Here is a 24,581-nt window from a genome sequence, read left to right as displayed (position 1 = left end):
GTTGCTCAATGCAAAACCACTGCAACAGAGCAGGTAAGTATACCATGTTTGTTATTTTTATAGGGGAAAAAAATGAGACTTTACAATCACTTTAACCTTAGGTTTTACCCTAGGTTGACATATGTGTGAGTTGCGATTTTTGTAATTGTACCCGACCAGGAGGGAAAACGCACTGCACTTTTGCAGATGCGCAGGAGTACCATTCATTATTAACGGCATCCCCATGCATCAACAAAAGCACCATGTTTGTGCACACACTAAACCGCTGCTTGGTGCAGAGCACTTCCAAAAAAGTCAGGGACTTTTTTAGTAGAGAAGCCTGTTTGAATGAATGGCTCAATATAACAAAGTAATACATACATCATTTTTGGTTGGTGGGGGGGGGGGGGGGGGGCGCAAACTAGGCTTTTATTTTTAGCAGTATCATTTGTAAAAATGTTTTCTGTTAAATCTATAGGGGGAAAAAAGCTTTGTTTCTATTTTTGACCATTGTTAGAAAAAAATTAAATTCTATTCTAAAAAAATTATTCTATAATTTGTCCCATTTAAAATAACAATTACGGTAAGTGTTTTCAAAAGTGTTTGCAAATTCAAAGGCAATGACATTTTCAAATTTTGCACATTTTATTTTTTTGCAACACTAAAAAAAACAATAAAATGAATAAATATGAAATCTAAATGGTAAAAAGAAAAACCGAGATATAAAATAAAATATAAATAAATGGCGGAAAAGAGGGAGAAAGTAGTCAATTAGTACATATTAGGGTTATTAATCAGGTAAAGAATAACTCTTTTTTTAATATTTATTATTTTTTTAACTATGTTTTTTTTCTTTTTTTAAGTTATATGCAGGTCACACCTTTTTGATTTTCTTAAATTTCTAAAATAATACAGTTTACATTGTTACATTGAAATTACTCAATAACACGTGCAGACTACAGTGCCTTGAAAAAGTATTCATACCCCTTGAAATTTTCCACATTCTGTCATGTTACAACGAAAAATGTATTTTATTGGGATGTTTTGTGATGGACCAACACAAAGTGGCACATAATTGTGAAGTGGAAGGAAAATAATAAATGGTTTTCCACATTTTTTACAAATAAATATCTGAAAAGTGTGGCAGCATTTGTATTCAGCCCCATATAAGGCCCGTACACACGGTAAGTAAAATTTCGTCCGTTGAAGGATCTGACAATTTTTGATCGTTAGTATGGCGCTTTCGACAGCCGATTATGAATTTACAGAAGACAAAAACTGAAGGCTATAAAATTTTTATCGTAAGTGCACACAACGTCCGATTTTCGTTTAATTAGCTCAGTTTTCGTCCTAAAAAAATCATAAGAGCAAGACTACATGAAACATACATACAAAACAATTCAACACATGACATCACTTCTAAAGTTGAATTCTGTCGTACGAGAATTTTCATATGAAAGTATCCTCTTTGCTTTTGATATAAGACTAACATGCAACAGAAAAAACGGATGAAAATTCTTCCATAAATCTGTTCGTCTGTATGAGGCTTTACTCTGATACTCCTAACTAAAATCTAGTGGAACCAAATGCCTTCAGAAGTCACCTAATTAGTAAATAAAGTCCACCTGTGTGAAATTTAATCTCAGTATAAATACAGCTGTTCTGTGAAGCCCTCAGAGGAATGTTAGAGAACTTTTGTAAACAAAGAGCATCATGAATGCCAAGAAAACACACCAGACATGTCAGTGATAAAGTTGTAGAGAAGTTTACAGCAGGGTTAGGTTCTAGAAAAATATCCCAAGCTTCGAACATCTCAAGGAGCACTGTTCAATCCATCATCCGAATACGGAAAGAGTATGGCTCGACTGTAAACCTACCAAGGCATGACTATCCACCTAAACTGACAGGCCGGGTGAGAAGAGCATTAATCAGAGAAGCAGCCAAGAGGCCCATGGTAACGCAGGAGGAGCTGCAGAGATCCACAGCTCAGGTGGGAGAATCTATCCACAGGACGACTCACAAAGGCCACAAATCTGGCCTTTATGTAAGAGTGGCAAAAAGAAAGCCATTGTTGAAATTAAGCCAAAAGAAGTCCTGTTTGTGAGAAGCCATGTGGGGGACACAGCAAACATGTGGAAGAAGGTGCTCTGGTCAGATGAGACCAAAATTGAACTTTTTTTGCCTAATAGCAAGACGCTATGTGTAGCAGAAAACTAACACTGCACATCACCCTAAGCACACCATCACATGGTGGTGGCAGCATCATGTTGTAGGAATGCTTTTTTCAGCAGGGACGGGGAAGCTGTTCAGAGTTGATGGGAAGATGGATGGAGCCAAATACAGGGCAATCTTAGAAGAAAACCTGTTAGTCTGTAAAAGACTTGACACTGAGGTGGAGGTTCACCTTCCAGCACGACAACCACCCTATACATACAATCAGAGCTACAATGGAATGGTTTGGATCAAAGCATATTTATGTGATAGAATGGCCCAGTCAATGTCCAGACCTAAATTCAATTGGGAATCTGTGGCTTGAAAATTGCGCTCTCCATCCAAAGTGGCGGAGTGTGAGCTATTTTGCAAAGAATAGACAAAAATGGCATTCTCTAGATGTACAAAGCTGGTAAAGACATCTCCAAAAAGACTTGCAGCTGTAATTGCAAAAAAGGTGGTTCTACAAAGTATTGACTATTGGGGGCTGAATACAAATTGGTGTCACACTTTTCACATATTTATTTGTAAAATATTTTTAAAACCATTTATCATTTTCAATTATGTGCCACTTTGTGTTGGTCTATCACATAAAATCCCAATAAAATACATTTATGTTTTTGGTTGTAACATGACAAAATGTGGAAAATTTCAAGGGTTGAGAATACTTTTTCAAGGCACTGTATCTGCAAATATAATTGTATATAGGAGTGGCTGCATTTTGACTGCCTCCTCTGCTGTGTAATACAGAGCAATTGCCAACTGTCATTATGCAGGGGGGGAGGAGCTGGACACAAGAGAATGCATCCTGAACACTTTGTGGTTGAATAAACCCCAGACAATAGCAGCCACAATGCCCTATTCTTAATCCTGTCCTCCTATTCCAATCCTTAGTAACACAGAATGTATATTGTATGTATACAGTATATGTATAATGTACTGCTGTGGAGAAGCCATAAATTCCTGATAATAACCTTTTTGCCAGGAACACTGTTTAACTCCCCTCTCATTGTCCATTTGCAGGAAGCGCTGGTGTGTCTGAGTCCCGGATATATCGAGAGTCCCGGGGCCGTGGGAGCAGTGAGCCACATATCAAACGTCCAATGAATGCCTTCATGGTGTGGGCAAAGGATGAGCGGAGGAAGATTCTACAGGCTTTCCCCGACATGCACAATTCAAACATTAGCAAAATACTAGGTATGGTCACATTAAGGATGGAGAATACTGTGTGTGACATTGCTACAATGTGTCCTCAGTCTGATATATTACAAAGCTGATATGGGGTATAAAGCCGGGCACACACCTCAAAATTTCGTTTTTTCAGTTTAGTCAAATTTACTGATATATGAGACTCGCAACTTTGGTAAGAACTCGGTGTGAATCAATCAATCATATTTTTTGGCCTGTTGGCACATAACCCATTTTATTGCAGAAGTTACAACTGCAGACAAATCAGTGAGGTGATAGTACTATCCAGGAAGGTTCACTTCTCTGAAGTGCCCAATGATGTCAGAGAGGGTCAGACTTGGAACCTGTGTACACCCTGACTGCATTTTGGCAGATTCAGAGCCATTGAAATAAAATGTTGGCTGCTACAGGGGTGTATCTGGTGGGGCAGATGGTAAATGTCAGGGTGCATGTTAGAGCAGAAAACAGAGGCACAAAACAGAGTACAATAAAAACATTTTTTTTATTGAAGTGTGTCCCTAAAATGCAAATCCAGACAAAACAACAGTTTCAGGAGACAAGGAGTGAGGAAAGTTCTCCCAAAAGCAACACGGACCAATTCTGGTTTATCAGTAGAGAAAAGGGTAGGCTAGAACTTTTGTCACATTTTTATTTCTGTCTGTGTCCCTGATGGGAATTTTTATTCACTTCCTGTTTGGTGAAACCATTGTCTTTAGCACAGGAAGTGGGAGGAAAACTATCCAAAGCAGCCACAGATAGAAATAAAACCATGTTGGCTTTTTTTCTGCTATCCAGGGCTCATTTGTAGCAATACCCCTCCCCTCCCCCCCCCCCCTCCCCACTGACATAGTGACAACCGGTTAAGAAGACAAGGAGTGATGAAAGTTCTCCCAAAAGCAACAAGGATAGAATAATTCTGATGTATCAGTAGAGAAGGGAAAAGCTAGAAACTTTGTCAGATTTTTATCTGTCTGTGTCCCTATAGAAAAGATTTTCTTCACTTCCTGTTTGGTGAAACCATTGTCTCCAGCACAGGAAGTGGGAAGAAATCTTTCCAAAGCAGCCTCAGATAGAAATAAAAAATAAGAAAAAAAGTTTGAGCTGAGCTGAATTGTTGTTTTTAAAAACTTCTTCCCATTTTAGTCTGGCAGTTTTTTTTTTTATACCCTTTATTAGCTTTATAGGAACAATGTAAGAGAGACTTTTGATTTAAATAACTGCTACATTTTATTAACTCTGAGCAAACTGAACATTCAAGTCAGTATGTACCACCCAACTGCTGCATCATATCATAGATCTGCTCCATTGTATTAGAAATCTGCTCCATTGTATCATGAACATCGTATCACTGCAGAGCATGCCAACTGTGTAGAAGATGGTGGCATCCTGCCCATATGTCACCCTGGTGGAGGTGAGGGCGTCTTTTGTCTCCATTGATACCTTATAGACACATTCTCTTTAAAACAGACACTTGAGCTTAGCTGACATTTCTACGTCTCCCGAGAGCGACGCTGACATTTTAAAGGGTTTAGAGTGTTTTATACGACGGCAAGGTCTGGTCTTAATCAGCCGTTCCCCTGAAATTGTTAACAGAAGGAATCGCCTCTGACTGTTTGGCCTGGGATCAGGAGCGTGCGCACACATCTTTCTTCCATTATTCATACAGTAGTTCACAGACGACGTGCAAATTCATTGCAGATCACGTTATAAAAAAAAAAAAAATGACAGACTTCTCTGCCCCGGAAACTCGACTTTGATCTGCTCTGCTTCCAAACAACAGAGAGCAAAAGAATTGAGAAAGATGTAGCAAGTGCACAGGGAAGGAAATATTTTATTATTATACATTTAAATAGTTCTGACATATTCTGCAGTGCTGTATGTAGAACACTGAACCATTCGCATCCGTCTGTGCACCAGAGGAGCTTACGCTCTGTCTCACTACAGTCACACACTATTAATATTATACATTTATATCTCTCTGACATATTCTGCAGTGCTGTATACAGAACACTTAATCGGTCACGTCAGTCTCTGTACCAGAGGAGCTTACACTTTATTGTCCTCCTTCACAGTATTCTAGATTTTGCTGTCAGCATACATGTGAGAGTCTAGTTGGTCAGATTTGTGTTTTTTCTCTCTGTGTGATTAGTTGGAAGATTCCCTTTGTGTCTTTTATCATGTCAGGCACACAAGAGGAATCGGTGCTCAGGTTTGACAGGGCGTATGTTTGAAGTCTGACTTACACATTGTCAGCTCTCATTATCTGACAGTTCTGGCCCGGCAGACGAGATCTGTCTGGGTTTGTAGTGAAATGATTTGCAGACGCACAGTCACTGTTGTAGATGCTCAGTATCTGTGTCACAGCAGTGCCTCCTCTGTATTAGACAGCTTTCTCAAGCCATGCAACACAGTCACATACTTTGCCCCCCCCCCCCCCCCCCAAAAAAAAATGTATTCTTTTTGTGTTTGATTGCTTGTTCTGGGACAAAGCTGATTTTTTTTTTTTTTTTAAGAGCTTCAGATATATACTTGTGGTTATTTTTAGGTTTTAACTTGTTAGATGATCACTAAGGTTAGATGAGATTAGTCTCTACATTGCTGATAATAGACGCAATCAATAGATCTGGTTGTCCAGTAACTGTACAGATCTAAAATGTGTATTGCCATTCTCCTGACTTAAAATATTAGGAACAAAATTATATTTGCTCAACGAATACCTCAACTGGTAGGAATGTCATCTGCTGTAAGGGAGGAGATCTTTGTAATGGGGGCATAGACACCAAATCATTCTTAACATTGGTGCCAATCCTTCTTCAGTCACCCCAAAAATGTTGTTAGAACTTTGGCATAATTAAAGCAATATTAAACCCAAAATCAAACATTTATTATATTGCAGCTTACAAATTCTTAGGTGTGATGGCTGCATTCCTTTTCTTGTTTAGGCTTTCTTTCCTTTTTTACCTGGTTATCCACCCACTGTCTTTTTTTTTTTTTTTTTAAAGAACAGATGTAGCAGTTAGAGGATCAAACAAACCATTTAACAATTACAGAGGTGCTTACAATGATCAGCTCTTATTTATGTAAAACATTTATCCCATTGGCTGGAGTTTGGCTTCAGTTTTGGGATGTAGGAGTAGGGGGGGGGGGTAGGGGGCCAAAACTGCATTGTACGCTGAGAATAGATCCATCCAGGGTCTGTACATCCAAGGTGACAACACTTCTCTATAGGATGAGTTCTAGGCTGTGTTCAGAAACTACAGGATGATAATACAGTGCTAATGTCTGGAGTTTGCAGGACACTGATACTGATATTGGTAAAATAAATATAACTCAGCAAAAAAAAAAAAAAAAAATGCAGAACATTTTATACTTAAAAAATTAAAATAAAAATCACACACATCAAAATCCAAATTACAAAACATGAACTGTCCTCATTTCTCAGACTGATAAATTGAGTTTGTAAAATTTAGACGGTGAACATAAACTCTGCAATTCTATTTACTTTTGTATGCAGTGCAGTTTTGTTGTACAATCACTACATTGTGTAAGTGATGGAGAAGGCAGTAAAATATAAACTACAGACTCTACATAGCGCCGGTTAGCTGAATTGGAAACCTTCAGCCAGTTACTGTGGTTAAATTCTATGATTCCATACTCCCAGTCTGTGTCCTTCATGTAGAGGATGTTTTATGTGTTTTCTTTCTTTTCACTGGTAAATAAAGTCCTCTTTTGGGCTTCTCCTGCTATCGCTCTATTGGAGAGATTTGCCTAACGAACCATCATGGTGAAATCAGTGGGAAAATCAGCAACACCGAGAAAAAATAAGGTTTCCTTTAGTAGAGTAGGGGGAGGCTGGAACCCCTTTCAGACTTTTCTTTTGGTCTGTACCCCTGCTGCAGATTTTCCCAACTTCAGTCTGGTGAAACTGTTGTCAACGGGCTAGGAAGTGGGTAGAAATCTCTGTAACTGAGCTCCCAATAGCACTCTCTCCAGCACAAAAAAAAAAGTTTGCCTGGAAATACACCTTCAATCTGCTTGTGTTTTCCATAGTCTGCTTGTTCATAGTTTTTTTTTTTTTTTTTTTATTTGCTCAGGGTCTCGCTGGAAAGCCATGACGAATCTGGAGAAGCAGCCTTACTATGAAGAACAAGCTCGACTTAGCAAGCAGCACCTGGAGAAATACCCAGACTACAAATACAAGCCGCGGCCAAAACGCACCTGCTTAGTTGATGGCAAGAAGTTGCGGATCGGCGAGTACAAGGCGATCATGCGCAGCCGGCGGCAAGAAATGAGACAGTATTTCAACGTAGGGTAAGTGGTTCTGCTAACCTCTGAATAGAAATTAGATTCTTTCTGTATCATTAGGCAGGGTAGGTAAACTAAATGCTCACACCATGCAAAATTGACATGCCATGCCTCGAATTCACATGGTACCTACATGCAAAGTATACAAATATTTGGGCAGCGCAGTGGGTTAGTGATTAGCACTCTTGCCTTGGGAACAAGGACACTACCTGCATATAGCTTGCATGTTTTCACTGTGGTTGCATGGGGTTCTTCTGGGTGTTCTGAATTCTTCCCACACTCCGAACACTTGCTGGTAGGTTGATTCTTTGTATGTCTGCATGTGAGTTAGGGACCTTCGATTGTAAGCGCCTTGAGGGCAAGGACTGATGTGAATGTACAGTATGTAATGCGCTTTGTAAATTGTTGGAACTATATAAATACCTGTAGTAAGAATCATAAAAATAATCATAAATGATATTGAAATTCCCTTTGCAAAAAAACACCATTCTTGCTTTTGGGAAATGGTCACATTTAAATTGAGGATGTGGAGGATCTATGGTAGGCTGTATGCAAGTCAGTCTTTCGAAGACTGATGTAAAGAGAGGTGTCTTTGGTTCCACCATGACACCAAGCAATATTTTAACTAGTTCCTTTGATTAAAATAGACTAGAGTGTTGACAGTTATATAGGTACAAGATAGAAAATGCGTGCTGTTCTCTGTCCTGCCTTGGGGATAATCTAGATTGGACATTGTATGGTGATCATTCTTACCAATTTTATGTAGGAAAGGAAGTGTGTGCTCTACCAAGGGTTAGCCTAGTCACTCAGGTCATGGTAGGTCTGGGCACATTCAAGCACAGCAAAGATGTTTTGAGCCCTGATCTAATGGAAGATTAGGATTGCATTGAGCTGGATACCAAACAAAGCTTTGCTAAGGTACTATAATCTGCTGAAGTCAAAGTACGATGACTCTTGGCGAGGCTGCTCTAAAACTATGAAGTATTATTAATGGTCCCTTGGTCAGCAAATGTAGAGTGTATGAACAATGTAAGCATTCAAACTCAAGGTCCTTTTTTTACCTTGTGAAAGCCAACACATTTCAGGGGTTACAAAAGACTCCGCCTTCGTCAGGGTTTTTCAGTATTAAATCTGAACACCAGCCATCAGTCTTGCACAGGCTCCTCCCCTGTACTGAAATGGTTTTCTTTGGTAATTTTACTGCATACTCTGAACTTAATAGAATGTGCATTAGAAGCTGCAGAAGTCAGATTGAGTCCCCCTCATTTCCTGACCGGAGGACATCAAGCATCATCTATCTCTTTCCTTGCCAAACTTAAGCTGGCCATAGACAGTGTGATTTTCCTTCCTGCGTCCATGGGTTCCCTCCCGCAGGGCTACATTCTCCCGGCGGGAGGAGCCGTCCTGGCCAGGAGATCAATTATTGGTAGCGGTTATGAAAAATCCAACAGGCTGGTTGTACCCAAGTTTATCCCATACATGGTTCGAATCTCGGCGAATCCTGCTGAATTAGCCAAGGTTCAAACCATCTATGGCCAGCTTTACTGTCCCTGGCCCACAACGTTCATTTATTGGATTTCTATTCTTTTAATCATAGAGGCTCAGCATCACATATGGGTGCTGCCTAGGGCAGTCTACATGCAAATGTAGCCTGTCTAGGAATGCCAAATCTTCCAGACTGACATGCACCCATCAAAACATTTTGATATTTGCACACCCAAGACACAGCCCACTGCTTGATACAGAGCTGAGATCCCTTGAGAGGAGTACTTAGGCAGGGTACTGTGGTGTTTTCAGGAAGCTGTGTACAGCACTCTGCAGACCTTTCTCACTAGCATTGACCTACCTGCACTGCATAGAGAAGCACAGATACCCAGGGTATGAAGTAATAACTGAATAGTGTTATATAAAAAAAAAAAAAAAAATAACACATTGATGAAGGGGGGGGGGGGGGGCAAAACCAGGGAATGCAAAATATAAGCAGATTAAACTTCAGCTTTAAAAGGATCTAGACCCTGAAAAAGAACTGGTGATATGGAATAGATTTTCTATATGGGATAGGAACATATGTGTGCATGGCTAAATTTTAACATGCTTTCCATTGTTACAGGCAACAAGCACAAATTCCCATCACTACAACGGGTGTGGTGTACCCAGGAGCCATTGCAATGGCGGGCATGCCATCACCTCACTTGCCGTCGGAGCACTCAAGCGTCTCGAGCAGTCCAGAGCCCGGCATGCAGGTCATCCAAAGCACTTTCGGCATCAAAGGAGAGGAGCCCCACATCAAGGAGGAGATGCAAAACGATGACATGAACGGTGAAATATATGATGAGTACGACGAGGACGACGATCCGGACGCAGATTTTGTCAGTGACAGTGAAAATCACAGTGCGGAACAAGCCAACTGATGCAGGATGGGGTACGGCTGGAACTTTGAGGACTTAGTAAGGCGCAACCCCGACTCGCCTTCATCAGTGGTGGAGCATGAGCTTTTTGGATACACTGACTGTTACTTTTAACTGTTCTTAAAAAAAATGCTGGGACTTTTAACTGACAGAATAAACTCTTGACCCAAAATGCACGGGGTTGGAAAAGTAAAATGAAAAACACAAATACCACAGATTTTCCACCAAAAGAACGGGATAAGCTATGGGTAAACTAATGCCAGTAATCTAGCTGCTCAGCACTGACGTCTTACCCTTCAACTTTTTTTTTTTTTTTCATATATAAAAGACAAAAAAAAAACAACAAAAAACTTGGCTGTTTGTTCTACAATGTTCTAGAAAATCTCACTCAGGTACACAGTGCCAACAAGTGGCTTGTGAATGTGTTTTGTCGTTTTGTGCTAAAGTTTAAAGAGGAATACGTTTTTTTTTTTTTTGGTAACGCACCTGAAAAAAAAAAAAAAATAGATGCTCCTGGCTGGCTCCTCCTCCCCTTTCTTCATTTTCCTTGGCGTTGTGGGTGGATCCAAGGGACTGTCATTGTGTGTGGATACCCGAATCTTTCCATCTGTACCATGGACATATTTCCTCATCTGTTGCATTTCTATTAGCAAGTGCCAAATTTGTAATAATGTGCTCAATTTGCCCATACATTTTTTTTTTTACATTTCTTTCTGGTCTGTCTTAAATTTAGGACAGTGTTACTTCTTAGACAATCTCTTAAAGAACTGACAATTGACCAGCAGCTGTTAAAAAAACAAAAAAAAAAACATAAAAAAAAAATATTTTATTTTAAACTGTAGTTGCAGTTCTCAGGTGATGGCAAGAGACTTAAAAAAATAGAGTGATAAAAAGAAATATTTTATGTATTTTGTGTGCGTGTGAGCGTGCCATGGTTCTTACCATGCTTAACGCGGGATGAAATCCCACATCCTAATTGTCACCAGACTTTAAGAAGCCTTTAATGAATATTTGCACTTGAGATAGTTGGAGAACAGGCGAAAATAAAGAAAATTACGTCTTGGGGAAGAAAAAAAAAATGTTTTTAAATTTTAGGAACTTTTCTTTCTTTTTTTTTTTTCTTTTTTTTTACATTTATATAAATATATGACATAATTTTAATGTATCTAATTTGGCCACCACGTTCATCATAGTGCCCTGATTTTCTTTCTCATAGTTTTAGATCCTGTGCTTGGTGCAGCAAAGCTATACTCAGCTGTACATTAGGAGAGTGGAAAGGTTTCGGGGGCTCAGATCGTGCCAAGACCTTAAATGGAAATTTAATTAGGAAATAAGTAGGCCCATTGTATACGTGTATGTATATGTAGGCCAGGAGTTATTTTACGGATTTCTTGTACTGCATCAAGTTTCCGAAGAATTTTTGTATTTTTTGGGATTACAGCCATTTTTTTTTTTTTTATTATTTTCTGTACGTGACAATTGCAGAGAAACAGAAGTTCCTGTATAGAACGTATAAATGCAGTTGACATTTTTTCACCTCACTGGAACTCAGTTAGTGCTGTGCTGTCATAGTACAAGTTTGCTGAGCAAACTTTAGCTATTGATGTTTTTGGTATACTGCTACTCCGTCCTCATTCAAGACTTTCCATAAATAGAGAAATAAAATAGCGGATTTAAAAAATCTCTCATAACAAAAAAAAAAAATGTCGTCATTTCAATTTTTGCCTGCTGATTTAAATTGAAGTTATGCAAATTTGTTTAAGCTAGTATTTGCTTGGACATGCTTCCTCTGGACAGGCTGGATGTGAGATACTATCACCCCTTATAACTGTTTAGCTATTTATAGCTTATTCTAGGTAAGAATTTTATCCCCGATATAAAGACTTCTTTTGGGTCCCCCATGGAGAAACTCCTAGTATTGTTGCATGTCAGTTATATAAATATATATATATCCTGGGTTTTATTTTTATTTTTTTGTTTTTTTAATTTTTTTCTTTTTTTTTTGGACTGCCTCTTCTTAGTAATGTAATTACATTAATTTTAATAATAATTTTGCTGGTTGGCTGTTCCCAGATTAGTAAGTTAAATGTAATTTATTTTATTACTTTTATTTTTTCATATTGTATTTTGTTTTAATTTCAGCAGCGCAGAAGAAGAAAAGAACTGTCTAGATATGTTAAAAAAAAACTGAACTATGTCTCTATTTTATAACTTTCTTAACTCCCCCTTTTCCTTATAAATATATATATATATATATCTGTATATATATATGTATAAATAATCTATGTCCCTTTTTTGAGGCCAGGTGTTTTTGGATTTTTAACTAAAGAAGAACTTTTTCTAAGAAATCTTCTCATGTCTGGTTTTTATGTATTTCATTGCAGTGTTTGTCAGAAACATTTTTAGCACTGTATTTCAAAAGAAAATCAAATGGTGGTATTTCTTTATGCCATTCTTCATATGTACAATGTGAAAACATTTATGAAAATGACCCTTTTTCGTTCTTGAAAGGCAAAAAAAAAAAAAAAAAAAAAGGTTAGCTCTGACTCAAAAGCTTGTTTCACATTTGCTGGACGTTTTAATTGCCATCGTGTTAAATGTGCTCTGTTTGGATATGTGACTTTGGGCTACAAAAAATACTTTGTTTAAGCTCCAGGTAGATGCCACCAAGGCGGCCTCTGTGTAGGCCAAACATAACACACGCCAACGGTTATTTTTCTGCGCGGGGCCACATTTCTTGGCTGTCCTTATTGATCCCTGTTATTCTTGGCCCCATTTTACCACGTCTTGCCAAATGTTAATTTTGTAAGAAACTCTGCCAGGGAGACTGGCATAGAAAGAGCCGTGAACCCCAAACATTGATTTTCCATTCCTCTCTTTTCTTTAAAAAAAAGCCAACATTGCCCCAACTGTTGGTGATCCGTCATCGTATGACCATTTTGCATTCTTGAAGAAACAGAGGTTATTTAACAGCCACAGCACTCACTGCCCCAATTTATGACCATCTATGAACAGAAAAAAAAACATCAAAAACCCCTCTAAGAATTTTGTTGAATTAACTATATGCCCTACATACAATCTTTCTTCTGTTTTAGCATTGATTTAGATTTGCCCTTTATGCATGCTGGGATTTTGGTGGCAAGTCCTTAGCTACCTATTTTTAATCAACAATTTCAGCCAATCAATTTATTTATTTTTTCTTTTTAAAAAAAAATCTCCCGCCCAATTTTTTTTAAAATCACATAACATTTTAAAATTTAAAAAGACTCCTTTTTCATAAGGATTATCAAAATAAAACCTGGTGGCGAAATCAGGACTTAGCTCAGTGTTTTTAAGTATTGAACTAATCATAACAAAGTAAGAATTTGTAAAAATCGAATGTTCAAATGTAAATGACGATTTGCAGTTTTACCTCAAACATTATTTTAACTGATTCCAATCGTTTTCATAGATAGAAACGGTTAAAACACTTTATTTATACTATATGATGAATCGCCTCCTTTTTTTTTTTTTTTTTTTCCTTTTTTTTTTCTTGAAGAATAGTTGCCTGTTTGTAGCATTACTTGAATATCTTCTACAGTTGTTTGGGATCCTGAAGTCTCTGCCTGCCTCCTATAAAATTTTATGTAGATCACCTGATTTTTTTTTTTTTTTTTCTGGGAAGGGTGACGTTCAATTAAAAAGTAAAACGGTACAAAAATATCAGCAAGCTGCAATATCAAGGGAAACCACCCCCAACATGCAATGGTATTATCAAGAAAAAAACATTTCATGTATATCTGAATACCCAGATAACACTACATTTTTAGCCCTTATTTATGTTTTTTTATGTGCAAACTTACTTGTTAGGAGCATTGGAATATATATATATATATATTTATATATATATATATATTGCTCAGAGAAGCAAAAACCTTTCATATTGTACTTTTATATTTACATTTTGGTTGCTGGCTGCATCATAAGTTTACCCAGCGTTTGGCTACATTTTTTATTTTTTTTTTTTAATTCTTTTGGGTGTACAAGAGAAAAGATGAGACAATCAAATGCCTGGAGCTTAATAGCAAAGTATGTGCAAGCAACCATCTCACTTGAAGTTAAATAAGAAAATAATTATGTAAATATAACATAGAGTAATAGATTTATATTTTGTTCATAACATATAGTGTAATATAAGTTGTATATTTTCATTTTTTTTTTTCGTTCTGTTTTTCAGTCATGCCACAATAATGGAAAAAAAAAAAAAAAGAGGATTTATTGTACTCTTAAAAAAATGTGCGTTTTAAGACATCCTGTTTCTCCATTCCCCTTTTTCAGTATTACTGCCCTGCAAGGCACCAATAAAAGTGCGGATGTGTTCCTACCCCTCTGTGTCTGCCTCTTTCTCTGCCACGTGAAATGTGAAGCTGTTTTCCTGTCTCTTGCTGGATTCCTTCTGCGGACAATGAGCCGCTCAGAGCTTCATGTTAACACCGTCTCCACCTGGCGATCAGTCCATAGTAACTCAGGAGTGTAGGTAGGGGTGGGCAGATTTTTCCCTGGAAAAGTCCCTGCTGCTTTTCATGATAGATCATCTGTCCTAAAAAAAAAAAATGTTTTTCTCTTTAAAACCACAGCAGACAACACTTAGGCTCGCTTGCGATTTGGTGCATTTTTTATATAGTTTTTTTTTTAACTTTTTCTTGTTTTTCAATAAAAGGTAAGCTTACAAAACAGAGTCTCTGGGCATAATCCAACTCAAGGTAATACAATACCAATAGATAAAACAAAAATAAGTAAAACTACAAATAACTCCTTGCTACTCAGATAGTGCCACCCAGGGCACAAGGGCAATAAAAATGAAGGTGTAGTTTGTCCTTAGAGTTGTATTCCCTCTCCACCACCTAAGAAACAGGCAGCGAGGGGATCATACAATACACAAGCAAACTATAAAAGGCAGGGGGCTATTATGGGAAACACTCAGGTTCTGGGACCAGATATAAAGGCTATGTTCACATGTGGGCGTAGCGGATCGCAGGCAGAATCACCACGATGTTGCCCACGTTCCGGAAATCATTGCAAATCGTGGGACGCCTGTGCGATGCCCGTGATTTGCAATGGCACCTCAAACGCTGTGCGATGTTGCCGCGATTTCCGCCTGCCGAATCGCGTTAACATCGCGCAAACAGAATCGCGGGACGCATGACGCCCAAGAAAGGTACAAGAGCTTATTTTGTGTGTCATGCGTCCCGCGATTCTGTTTGCGCGATGTTACCACGATTCGGCAGGCGGAAATCGCGGCAACATCGCACAGCGTTTGGGGTGCCATTGCAAATCACGGGCATCGCACAGGCGTCCCGCGATTTGCAATGATTTCCGGATCGCGGGCAGAATTGCTGTGATTCTGCCCGCGATCCGCTACGCCCACATGTGAACGTAGCCTAAGGAAAGACTGGCAGTAGCCTCAGAGTCATGTTGATCTATAATAGTAGCATCTAGCTAGATGTCCCACACTCTGTGGAGTTCTTTCAGGCAGCCTCAAGATCTACACATCTCCTTGTAAAGAAGTATAGCAGAATTTACTAACAATTTGCAAAATCCCAGGGTGGGAGCAGATCCTGACTTCCATTCAATATCGATAGATTTTCTAGCATAAAACAATAGAAGCCTCAATAATGTATGAACAGCCCTGGTGGGAGCCAGAGCCTCCACCAGCTCAAGGAGGCATACATCTGCCTGCTGTGGGATAGGAAAAGTAGTCAACTATGTGACAAACTGGAGAACCCTTGACCAAAAAGTTTGGAGGTATGGGCTGGAGCAAATCATAGAAATAATCAGCCAGGTCTGCTTGGCAATATCAGCAATGTGGAGGTCAATTTGGGTAGATCCTATTGAGTCTGTGGGGCATCAGATAGAACCTGTGTTATAGATGTGCGCAGGCTATAGCATTAGGATGTGCAACCCAAAGCTCAAACACACATGCCTTTCTCTGCAGCCTCAGCTGCAAGGGGCAGTGAATGATCTGGAAGTGCTCTGCGCTGAGTGGCTTCCTGTTCATTTAAAAACTGAAGTATAGTAAACACAGTTTACTATGCTTCAGTTATGAATGGACACAATGAGCGAGTGTGTTCATTTAGAAAAGGAACGATTTACTAGTCTCTTCCCCTGCTCTCCATCCTGAAACATCCCTCGATGCAGCTGGGGGGAGAGGAGGGGAGCCAGCAGCATTGCAGGGCTGGGGTACCAACAAGGGGGTTCACGCACATAGTGATTAGGGTGTGCCCAGGCACACCCTTGTTCACCCCTAAGACCTGTGTAGAATTTCAAACTGGATCAGCCAATCCCTAGATAACACAAGTTGGGAAAATGGGTACTCCCATATGTCCTCCCAATCATCGCCGTTCAACTCTGGCAGCTTCGCCAGCCAGGAGGACTTCAATTTGTCTAGATCTTTGCGCACGGTAGGCTGCAAGGCCTTGTAGATGGTCCTGAAGGAGCGATTCCATGTCAAACAGTCCTATATTTAAAAGGGAACTGCCAAATTGCAAGAGGAACACATGGTATAACTGAAGTAGAGCATTTTTTATGTTTTTTAATGTGTGTTTTAATCCTTGCTGAACTGGTGGTAAGTCATTGGTGGTTAAGGAGCTGACACCCGTCAGCATCCTAACAACCAGTGACTCATCCCTGCTATGAGCACCATTGAGGAGTTATTGGTTGTTAAAGGATAAGTTCACTTTTAAGAAAAAAAAATGCATTTATTATTATTGGGGTTTTTTTTTTTTTTTTTTGAGCCTGTAAAGCATTTCACCAGTGATCAGTAGATCGCTGCCTGGTGCAACGCAGGTCTTCAGCGGATCTGCCAGTGTATCTGCTTTCCCATACATCCTATATAGGCAAGCAGATAAAATCTGACAGGAACAGAGAATGAACTGATTAGCGGCTCCTGCAGATCGCTTGTTACTCTGACAGTCTGCCTATGTAAACAAGGCAGACAGTCATTCTGTGAGTACAAAAGACTCCCATGTTTCTGTGAAGCAGAAACACAGATCCATGTCTCCAAGTAGTAAAAGCACCTCCCCCACAGTGACTAAGCACTCCCTAGGCACACATTTAACACTTTGATCGCCCTTGATGTTAACCCCTTCCCAGCCAGTGTCATTAGTACAGTGACAGTGCATTTTTTTAGCACTGTATTAGAGTCACTGGTCCCCAAAAAAGTGCCAGATGTCAGATTTCTTTGCCCCAATATCGCAGTCCTGCTATAAGCCGCTGATTGCCGCCATTACTAGTAAAAAATAAATAAAACTATCCCATATTTTGTGGATGCTGTAACTTTTGCGCAAACCAATCAATATATGCTTATTGGGATTTGTTTTAACCAAAAACATGTAGCATGTACTTATTGACCTAAAATAATGAAGAAATTTGATATTTTACATTTTTTATTGAATATGTTTTATAGCAGAAAGTAAAAAATAGTTTTTTGTTTTTTTTTCGTTGGTCGTTCTTTGTTTCTAGTGCAAAAATAAAAACCGCAGAGGTGATCAAATACCACAAAAAGAAAGCTATATTCATGGGAAAAAAGGACATCAATTTTACTTGGGTACAGGGTCGCAAGACCGCGCAATTGTCAGTGAAAGCAACATAGTGCCTTCCGGAGCTGAAGTGGTTAAGGAGCCAGCACATGTCAGCGTCCTAACAAAGAGTCATCCCTGCTGTCAGTGGGGGATTCCCCGTTGACAATAGAATATAAACAAAAGAGCCAAAAAAACAACGCGAGGGTCCTCCTCCCATCCATACCAGACCTGTGGGGTCCCCCCCCCAAAAAAAAAAATCTTTGTCTGAACTTTATCTGAGCATACAGGCCAAGATAGAAGCATTCCATGCCACATGCCCTCAACATGGGGGGGATGCAAATAAGGGCTTCTTCCCCACAACCCTTGCTTGGGGTAACATCAGAATGTGGAAGCTCCCTTTAACAAGAGGACCCTCAGATCCTGGCCGTTCAGATGCCCACTGAATACAACCGCTCCCATCACTTGACACTCACTGAATGACTGCGCCACCTCCCCCCCCCCCGGATAACTAATTGGGTGATCCCCCCCCCCCATTACGTTACGCAGAGGCCCTGCTCCATGATGTCTTAGGGAGAGTAGGTCTCAGGGGGCCGTCATGTGGTGTCACGGGGTGGAGTCACCCGGTGACATTACCAGATGAACCCTCCCTCCATGTGGCTTGGTATGGTTCAGGAGGGGGTGAGCTTTCGCACGCGCCCGCCAGGCTGCATGCATGGATAATGGTCTGCTGCCTCCTCAACAATCAATGACTCATTCCTGCCGACTGACCGCAGGGATGAGTCACAGTAGTAAAACACGCATTAAAAGCATACCAAAAACACACCAAGTCGCAATGCAGCTGCACTACAAAATCACACTGCAGTAGTATGAACCTAGTTTTAGGAGTTTTTCTTTTTAAATCGCCTAATAAAAGTGCATGTGCATTTGTTTTGTGTGAATGGTGCATAAAAATGAATGTTATTTATTTCCCGTGCTGGTCAAATGTTTTTCCTTGATTTCCAATGGAATACACTGCATTGGGCACTAAGTATCATATGATCCATCTAGTGGCAAAATACGGTATTTTCTGTTTTCAATCAGTATACAACATTTGACCAGCCTTGCCAATCAGCCGAATATAATTCATTTTTTGTCACATTCGGAAAGAATGAATGCACACAATTTCAATGGGCACATTGCTGTGCAAATTTTGTATAATTCAGTTTAAAGGACTGTCTCGGTACCCGAAAAACTGCATCAGTCATAAAATCAGACATCCCCCTCAGTTTACCATTAACATGAACTGATGGCTGTGGCTCCAGCTTCTTCCCCCTTGATTCTTTGGTAATCATCTGCCCCATCACACAGTGAGAGACAGCAAAGAACCAGCAGTTGGAGGAGCTGATAATATTCATACTGGACATTCACCTGGCTCAGCAATAAGTGTTCCCAGAACACTATCCACCTGGAAATAAAAGGATTTCTAGAAACCAAGGCAGAATGGCGCAATACAACTAATGCCTCGTACACACGCAAAGATTATCGACCGACCGATCGGCTGTCTTTTGTCCAGTGTTGTTGTGTTGGTTGAAATGTGCTCTAGACTTGCACTGGACTTTTGTTGGCCAACAAAAACCAACTTCAGAAGTGATGTCATGTGATGGTTTACTTTCCGTGTGTTTTTTCTTCTCTGAGCATGCCCAGTCTTGCTTATCAGATTTTTGTCTGCCAAAATCTGTACTGACTGACGAAAAATCGGCCGTTGTGGTGATGGCCAACAAAAATTTTATAGCATGCACACCAGATTTTATTCGGCCGAAAAGTCGCAGTCGGTTTTCGGAAGCATCATACTAACAAGCCAAATATCGGCCGATCGGACGTTGGCCGAAAATTCACGGCCAACTATCGTTGTGTGTGTACGAGGTATTAAGCTGTAAAGGTAGGTATTCCAAAATCCCAATAAATACTCTCACCATCAAATGAAAGAAGGTGCCTGAACTGCTGATCTCTGTCAAAAAGCACACACAAGTGCAAATTTAAGTAAGGGTAAGTTGTAGATTAGCATTTGCTGGTGACACTTGGGAAGAATCTGCAATGCAACAACATGCTGGCACACATCACATTTCTTTGGACAGTATGGAGAGATCTTTTCTTAAAGTAGAACTATAGCAAAACTTTTTTTTTTCATTTTGAGTGGAGTAAGGGAGGGTTATAACCCCTGTCAAATGTTTTTGCACCATCTGTGTCTCATTTCATAGATTTAACTTCACTTCCTGTCCCATAGCCAAACAGGAAGTGAGAAGAAATCCCTGCAAATTAAGGGAATTCTCTGGGAACCTCCAGGTCACCAGAACTAGTATCCCCATTGAAGAATTCCCCTCTATTACTTTTCTGGGGACAATCCAAAATTTGGGGTTTTCTTTAACTTTATTTTCAATGATAATGGCAAACGGGACAAACAGAGAGGGTGAATCTCCTTAACGGGGTGCAGACAGCAATAAAAACTGACAAGTGTTCTTATCCCTCTCCACTCTGTCCAAAACTAAAAAAAAAAAAAGTTTTGCCTTTAATTGTACTTTAACCACTTCAGCCCCGGAAGATTTGGCTGCTCAAAGACCAGGCCCTATTTTGTGATTCAGCACTGCGTGACTTTAACGGACAATTGCGCGGTCGTGCGACACTACCCAAATGAAACAATATTTTTCACATTTTTTTATATGAAATTCTCAAAAAAAAATGTAAAAATCAAATTTTTTAACATTTTAGGCCAATTTTTTTTCTGCTACAAATATTTGGTAAAAAAAAATCGCATTCAGCGTATTTTGATTGGTTTGCGCAAAATTTATTGCGTTTACTAACCCAGGGAAAGATTTATGTCGTTTTAATTGTTTTTTTTTTTTAACTAGTAATGGCGGCGATCTGCGATTTTTTTTTTTTTTTTGCAGGACTGCGACATTGCGGCAGACAGATCGGACCCCTGACTGACATTTTTGACACTTTTGGGGGTACCAGTGACATTACTACAGTAATCAGTGCTATTAATATGCACTGTTACTGTAAAAATGACACTGGCAGTAATGGGGTTAACTTAATTGGTGATCAATGGGTTAAGTGTGTCCCTAGGGGCGTGAGTCTAACTGTAAGGGGGCGTGGCTAGTGGAGTAAACACAGAGACATGCGATCCTATATAGCAGGCTCGCATAGCCTCTGTGCCTACTTCAGGGAGAATGACAGACGGCTGTGTTTACATCAGCCGTCTGTCTTTCTCCCTCTCCTGTGGGAGATCGCGAGTGGCCGGCGGCCATTGGAGCCGCCGGTCACACGCGCTGGCTAGGCAGGTAACCAGCGGGGGCGGGAGCGCCCCCTACAGGCTCTTTAGCAAGCGACGTAGTACTACGTCACTTTGCCTGTAAGCGGCTGCGTGCCGCAGTAAATGTACAGGAGGTGATCGGCAAGTGGTTAGATGTATTTGGCATGTGTTGCATTACTTAATATGCATCTTGTCCTAGTTCATGTGCTGGTAGACTACATGGCCAAAAAGTCTGTGTACCCCTGACCATCACACCTATACGATATTGCTGAGACATCCTATACCAAAAACCATGGCCATTATTATGGGGTAGCCTGTCCCTCTCTTCTCTTTCCACAAAGTTATGGAGTGTGTGTGACTTTGTGTCCATTCCTGGGGTCAAGTACGAATGTTGGAGAAGACCTGTCTCAAATTGGCATTCCAATTTGTTCCAAAGAAGTTCTTAGCAGGCCACTTGAATTTTCCACACCAAACACATCAAAGTATGTCTATGGGGGTTACATGTAATGGTTCTAATTGCTCTTCAGTCCTATACAGTAAATCACTCCCATGGCTGACCGGGTACAGACGTCAATCTGGGGCTCATCCTCACGCCAAACTGTCAACACATCCAGAAATAACACCATAGCATCCAACACTTGCAAATATTTTCTCATACTAAACCAACCTAAAATTAAACCCTGTCTAGGCCTTCCCCTGCGTTTTACCTTTGACGCATTTCACCTTTGATGCGTTTTAGCTCAGTGTGAAACATATCAGAGAGGAGGTCCCAGGCTGGGCTTCTTAAAGTTTGTCCTGGAATAGATGAAATGTTACATGCATTGGATGTTACACAGTTTCCCTCTGCATGTCTTCCTGGAGCTGGCTTTGTACATGCTGGAAGAGAAAAGGTCCCTCTCTAAACTGTTACCACGAGGTTGGGAGGAAAATAACTTTTTGATCTTTTTTGTATTTTATTATATGGTAAAATCAAATAACATAAAAAAAGAAGCTTATTTTGCATTGTCCCTTTAATAAATGCTTCAACTTTCCATTCTTCCCCTATTGTCAATAAAACATATAGACAAGGAGCAGCTGCCATACCAGCACCAGTACCGCACCGCTACTGCTGCAGTTCCAGGTAACTCAATACTGTTGGACACAGAAGCTCTTGGTAACAAAATACACTAACAATTAATAAAACCAGTACAATTTAAAGCCCATTGCACCCTTACAACCATCTTTACTACCCACTGTATGTGTTTCACCCTTTTCGCTCAAATCGGTTTCTCTGAAATACAGGAAATTTCGCTTTTGCCTGCTGCCCGGTACTGGCCCAATTTTAGTTTTGGAGATCTTTTTGTGTGTTTTTGTTGCTTTGAAGATGCAAATTGCTTGGACTATCACTGGCTGATATGAAATAATCTTATTTTTATATTGTCAAAATGAAGGTTTGTTGTCACCATTTACCATTTCCCGCTACTTGGAATGCGTCGTTTTGGTTTACATTATGCATGAGGCGCAGAACTAAAAGAAAAAAAAAACTCAGCTGTCAAGTCGGAAAGATGAACGCGATTTGCCATGAATTGCTTTAATTTTGTGAATACGCTGAATTACTTGGAATCTTGTGAGCAGGTGGTCTGATTAAGTCGGCTACTGTTCAGGATAAAGAAGCGCTAATCTCCATGGAGGTAGGTGACGGCACAGCTGTTGCCATTCCTGGGGATGGGTGGCATCTTGTGGAATGCAGGAAAAACGGCTGCCCGTGATGGAGGCACGCAGTGACCCGGAGACAACAGCCTACACATGCAATGACTTACCATTTTTTTAGAAGTGCCTTTCAGAAAACAAAAATGCTTTCAGAATCCTTTTTTTGTGGAGCTTTTGGCTTCATGACTCCTTAAAATAGAACAATGGGGTAAAATAAAACTATCTCTGTGTCTATGCAGCAAAAAAAGTTAAAGTGGAACTCTTGCCAGACCATAGCCAATAAAAATGTCCCCCTCTTCTGCTACCTATCCTACCTACACTATGTAAAAAAGATCTGTATGCTTCCTTTTTTCAGTCCACTCTGGTTCGGGCACATGATCCTGCAGCTCCCCTTGTGTCAGGGAGCAATCAACAACAGCTGGAAGTTCCAACAGCGGAGACCTCACCCATAGGCTCCCATAGCCCAGCCATTGTTGGTATTCCCTCCTCCCCTCTGCAGCCGTCCATTCACCGAGACAGGAGAGCCGATGTTCTGCCAAAAACTCAAACTTGCCAAAATCTCCAACTACGTCACTTCCGGCGACTGTCCAGCAGCAATAATTGGAAATTTTGTCCAGTTAGTGTTTTCACAGAACAGGCAGCAGCGTATACACTACGGCAGATTTTTTCAACCAGGGGGCCTTGAAGTTTCTTTAGGGGTGCCTTGGCAAAATGCCTAAAAACTGCCTCAAATTGTATACAAGCCAGTGGGTGGATGGAACCTGCCTTTTAGTTACACAAAGCCACAGGTTTTCATTGTGCACCATTACAGCCTTCTACCTGCCAACCTCCTAACGACCAATGACATCATCAGTTGATAAGGAGGATGTCAGTTGCCTTCATATCATCCTTGTTTGACCCTTCCTTGCCTCTCTCCATCAGCTTTGGGGTCTTGTTAGCTAAGTGATGGAGAAAAACTGAGGGAGAAGAGAAACATTAAAATATTAGTCAGTACCAGTTTGCAAAAGGATATTTGCTTTAGAAGAATAAATCACCTTTAATGTTGGGTGTCCTACATGTATGTTGCTGCATTATGTAAATGTAGCAGAATAGTTTTTACATTTTAACCACTTAAGCCCCGGAAGATTTTACCCCCTTCCTGACCAGGCCCTATTTTGCGATTCGGCACTGCGTGAATATAACGGACAATTGCGCGGTCGTGCGACGCTGTAACCAAATGACGTCCTTTTTTTCCCCACAAACAGAGCTTTCTTTTGGTGGTATTTGATCACCTGTGCGATTTTTACTTTTTGCGCTATAAACAAAAAAATAGCGACACTTTTGAAAAAATAACAATATTTTTCACATTTTTTTATATGAAATTCCCATAAAAAAAATGTAAAAATCAAAATTTTTTAACATTTTAGGGCAATTTTTTTTCTGCTACATACGTTTGGTAAAAAAAAATCGCAATAAGCGTATTTTGATTGGTTTGCGCAAAAGTTATTGCGTTTACTAACTAAGGGAAAGATTTCTGTCATTTTTGGTGTTTTTTTTTTAACGAGTAAAATCTGCGATTTTTTTTTGCAGGACTGCGACATTGCAGCGGACAGATCGGACCCTTGACTAACATTTTTGACACTTTTGGGGTTACCAGTGACATTACTACAGTAATCAGTGCTATACATATGCACTGTTACTGTAAAAATTACACTGGCAGGGAAGGGGTTAACTTTATTGGTAATGCAGGGTTTAAGTGTGTCCCTAGGGGCGTGCTTCTAACTGTAAAGGGGTGTGGCTATAGATGTAAGCACAGAGACATACGATCCTACATAGCAGGACCGTATGATCTCTGTTCTTACACAGGGGAGAATTGTTTACATCAGCCGCCTGCCTTTCTCCCTCTCCACGGGGAGATCGCAAGTGGCCGGCGGACATTGGGTCCGCCGGTCACACGCGCAGGCTTGTTAGTGA

General features: G+C 40.1%; 1 protein-coding gene across 7 annotated transcripts in view; it reads left to right on the top strand.

The window, feature by feature from the left end:
* The window catches only part of SOX5 (SRY-box transcription factor 5), a 326,784-nt gene extending 315,800 nt beyond the window's left edge, over positions 1-10,984 (top strand). For all 7 annotated transcript variants that reach the window (XM_082256133.1, XM_082256136.1, XM_082256134.1 and 4 more), the window contains 3 exons: positions 3,214-3,387; positions 7,473-7,689; positions 9,794-10,984. In XM_082256133.1, the coding sequence (XP_082112259.1) occupies positions 3,214-3,387; positions 7,473-7,689; positions 9,794-10,094 (692 nt within the window). In that variant the 3' untranslated portion in view covers positions 10,095-10,984. The remainder of the gene's footprint in view (positions 1-3,213; positions 3,388-7,472; positions 7,690-9,793) is intronic.
* Positions 10,985-24,581: the final 13,597 nt, after the last annotated feature.

This window comes from Pelophylax lessonae (genome assembly GCF_965119305.1).
Source record: "Pelophylax lessonae genome assembly, chromosome: 4".
NCBI classification, from domain to species: Eukaryota; Metazoa; Chordata; class Amphibia; order Anura; family Ranidae; genus Pelophylax; species Pelophylax lessonae.
Note: the sequence above shows the minus strand (reverse complement) of the source record. Positions and strands in the feature narration are given on the sequence as shown.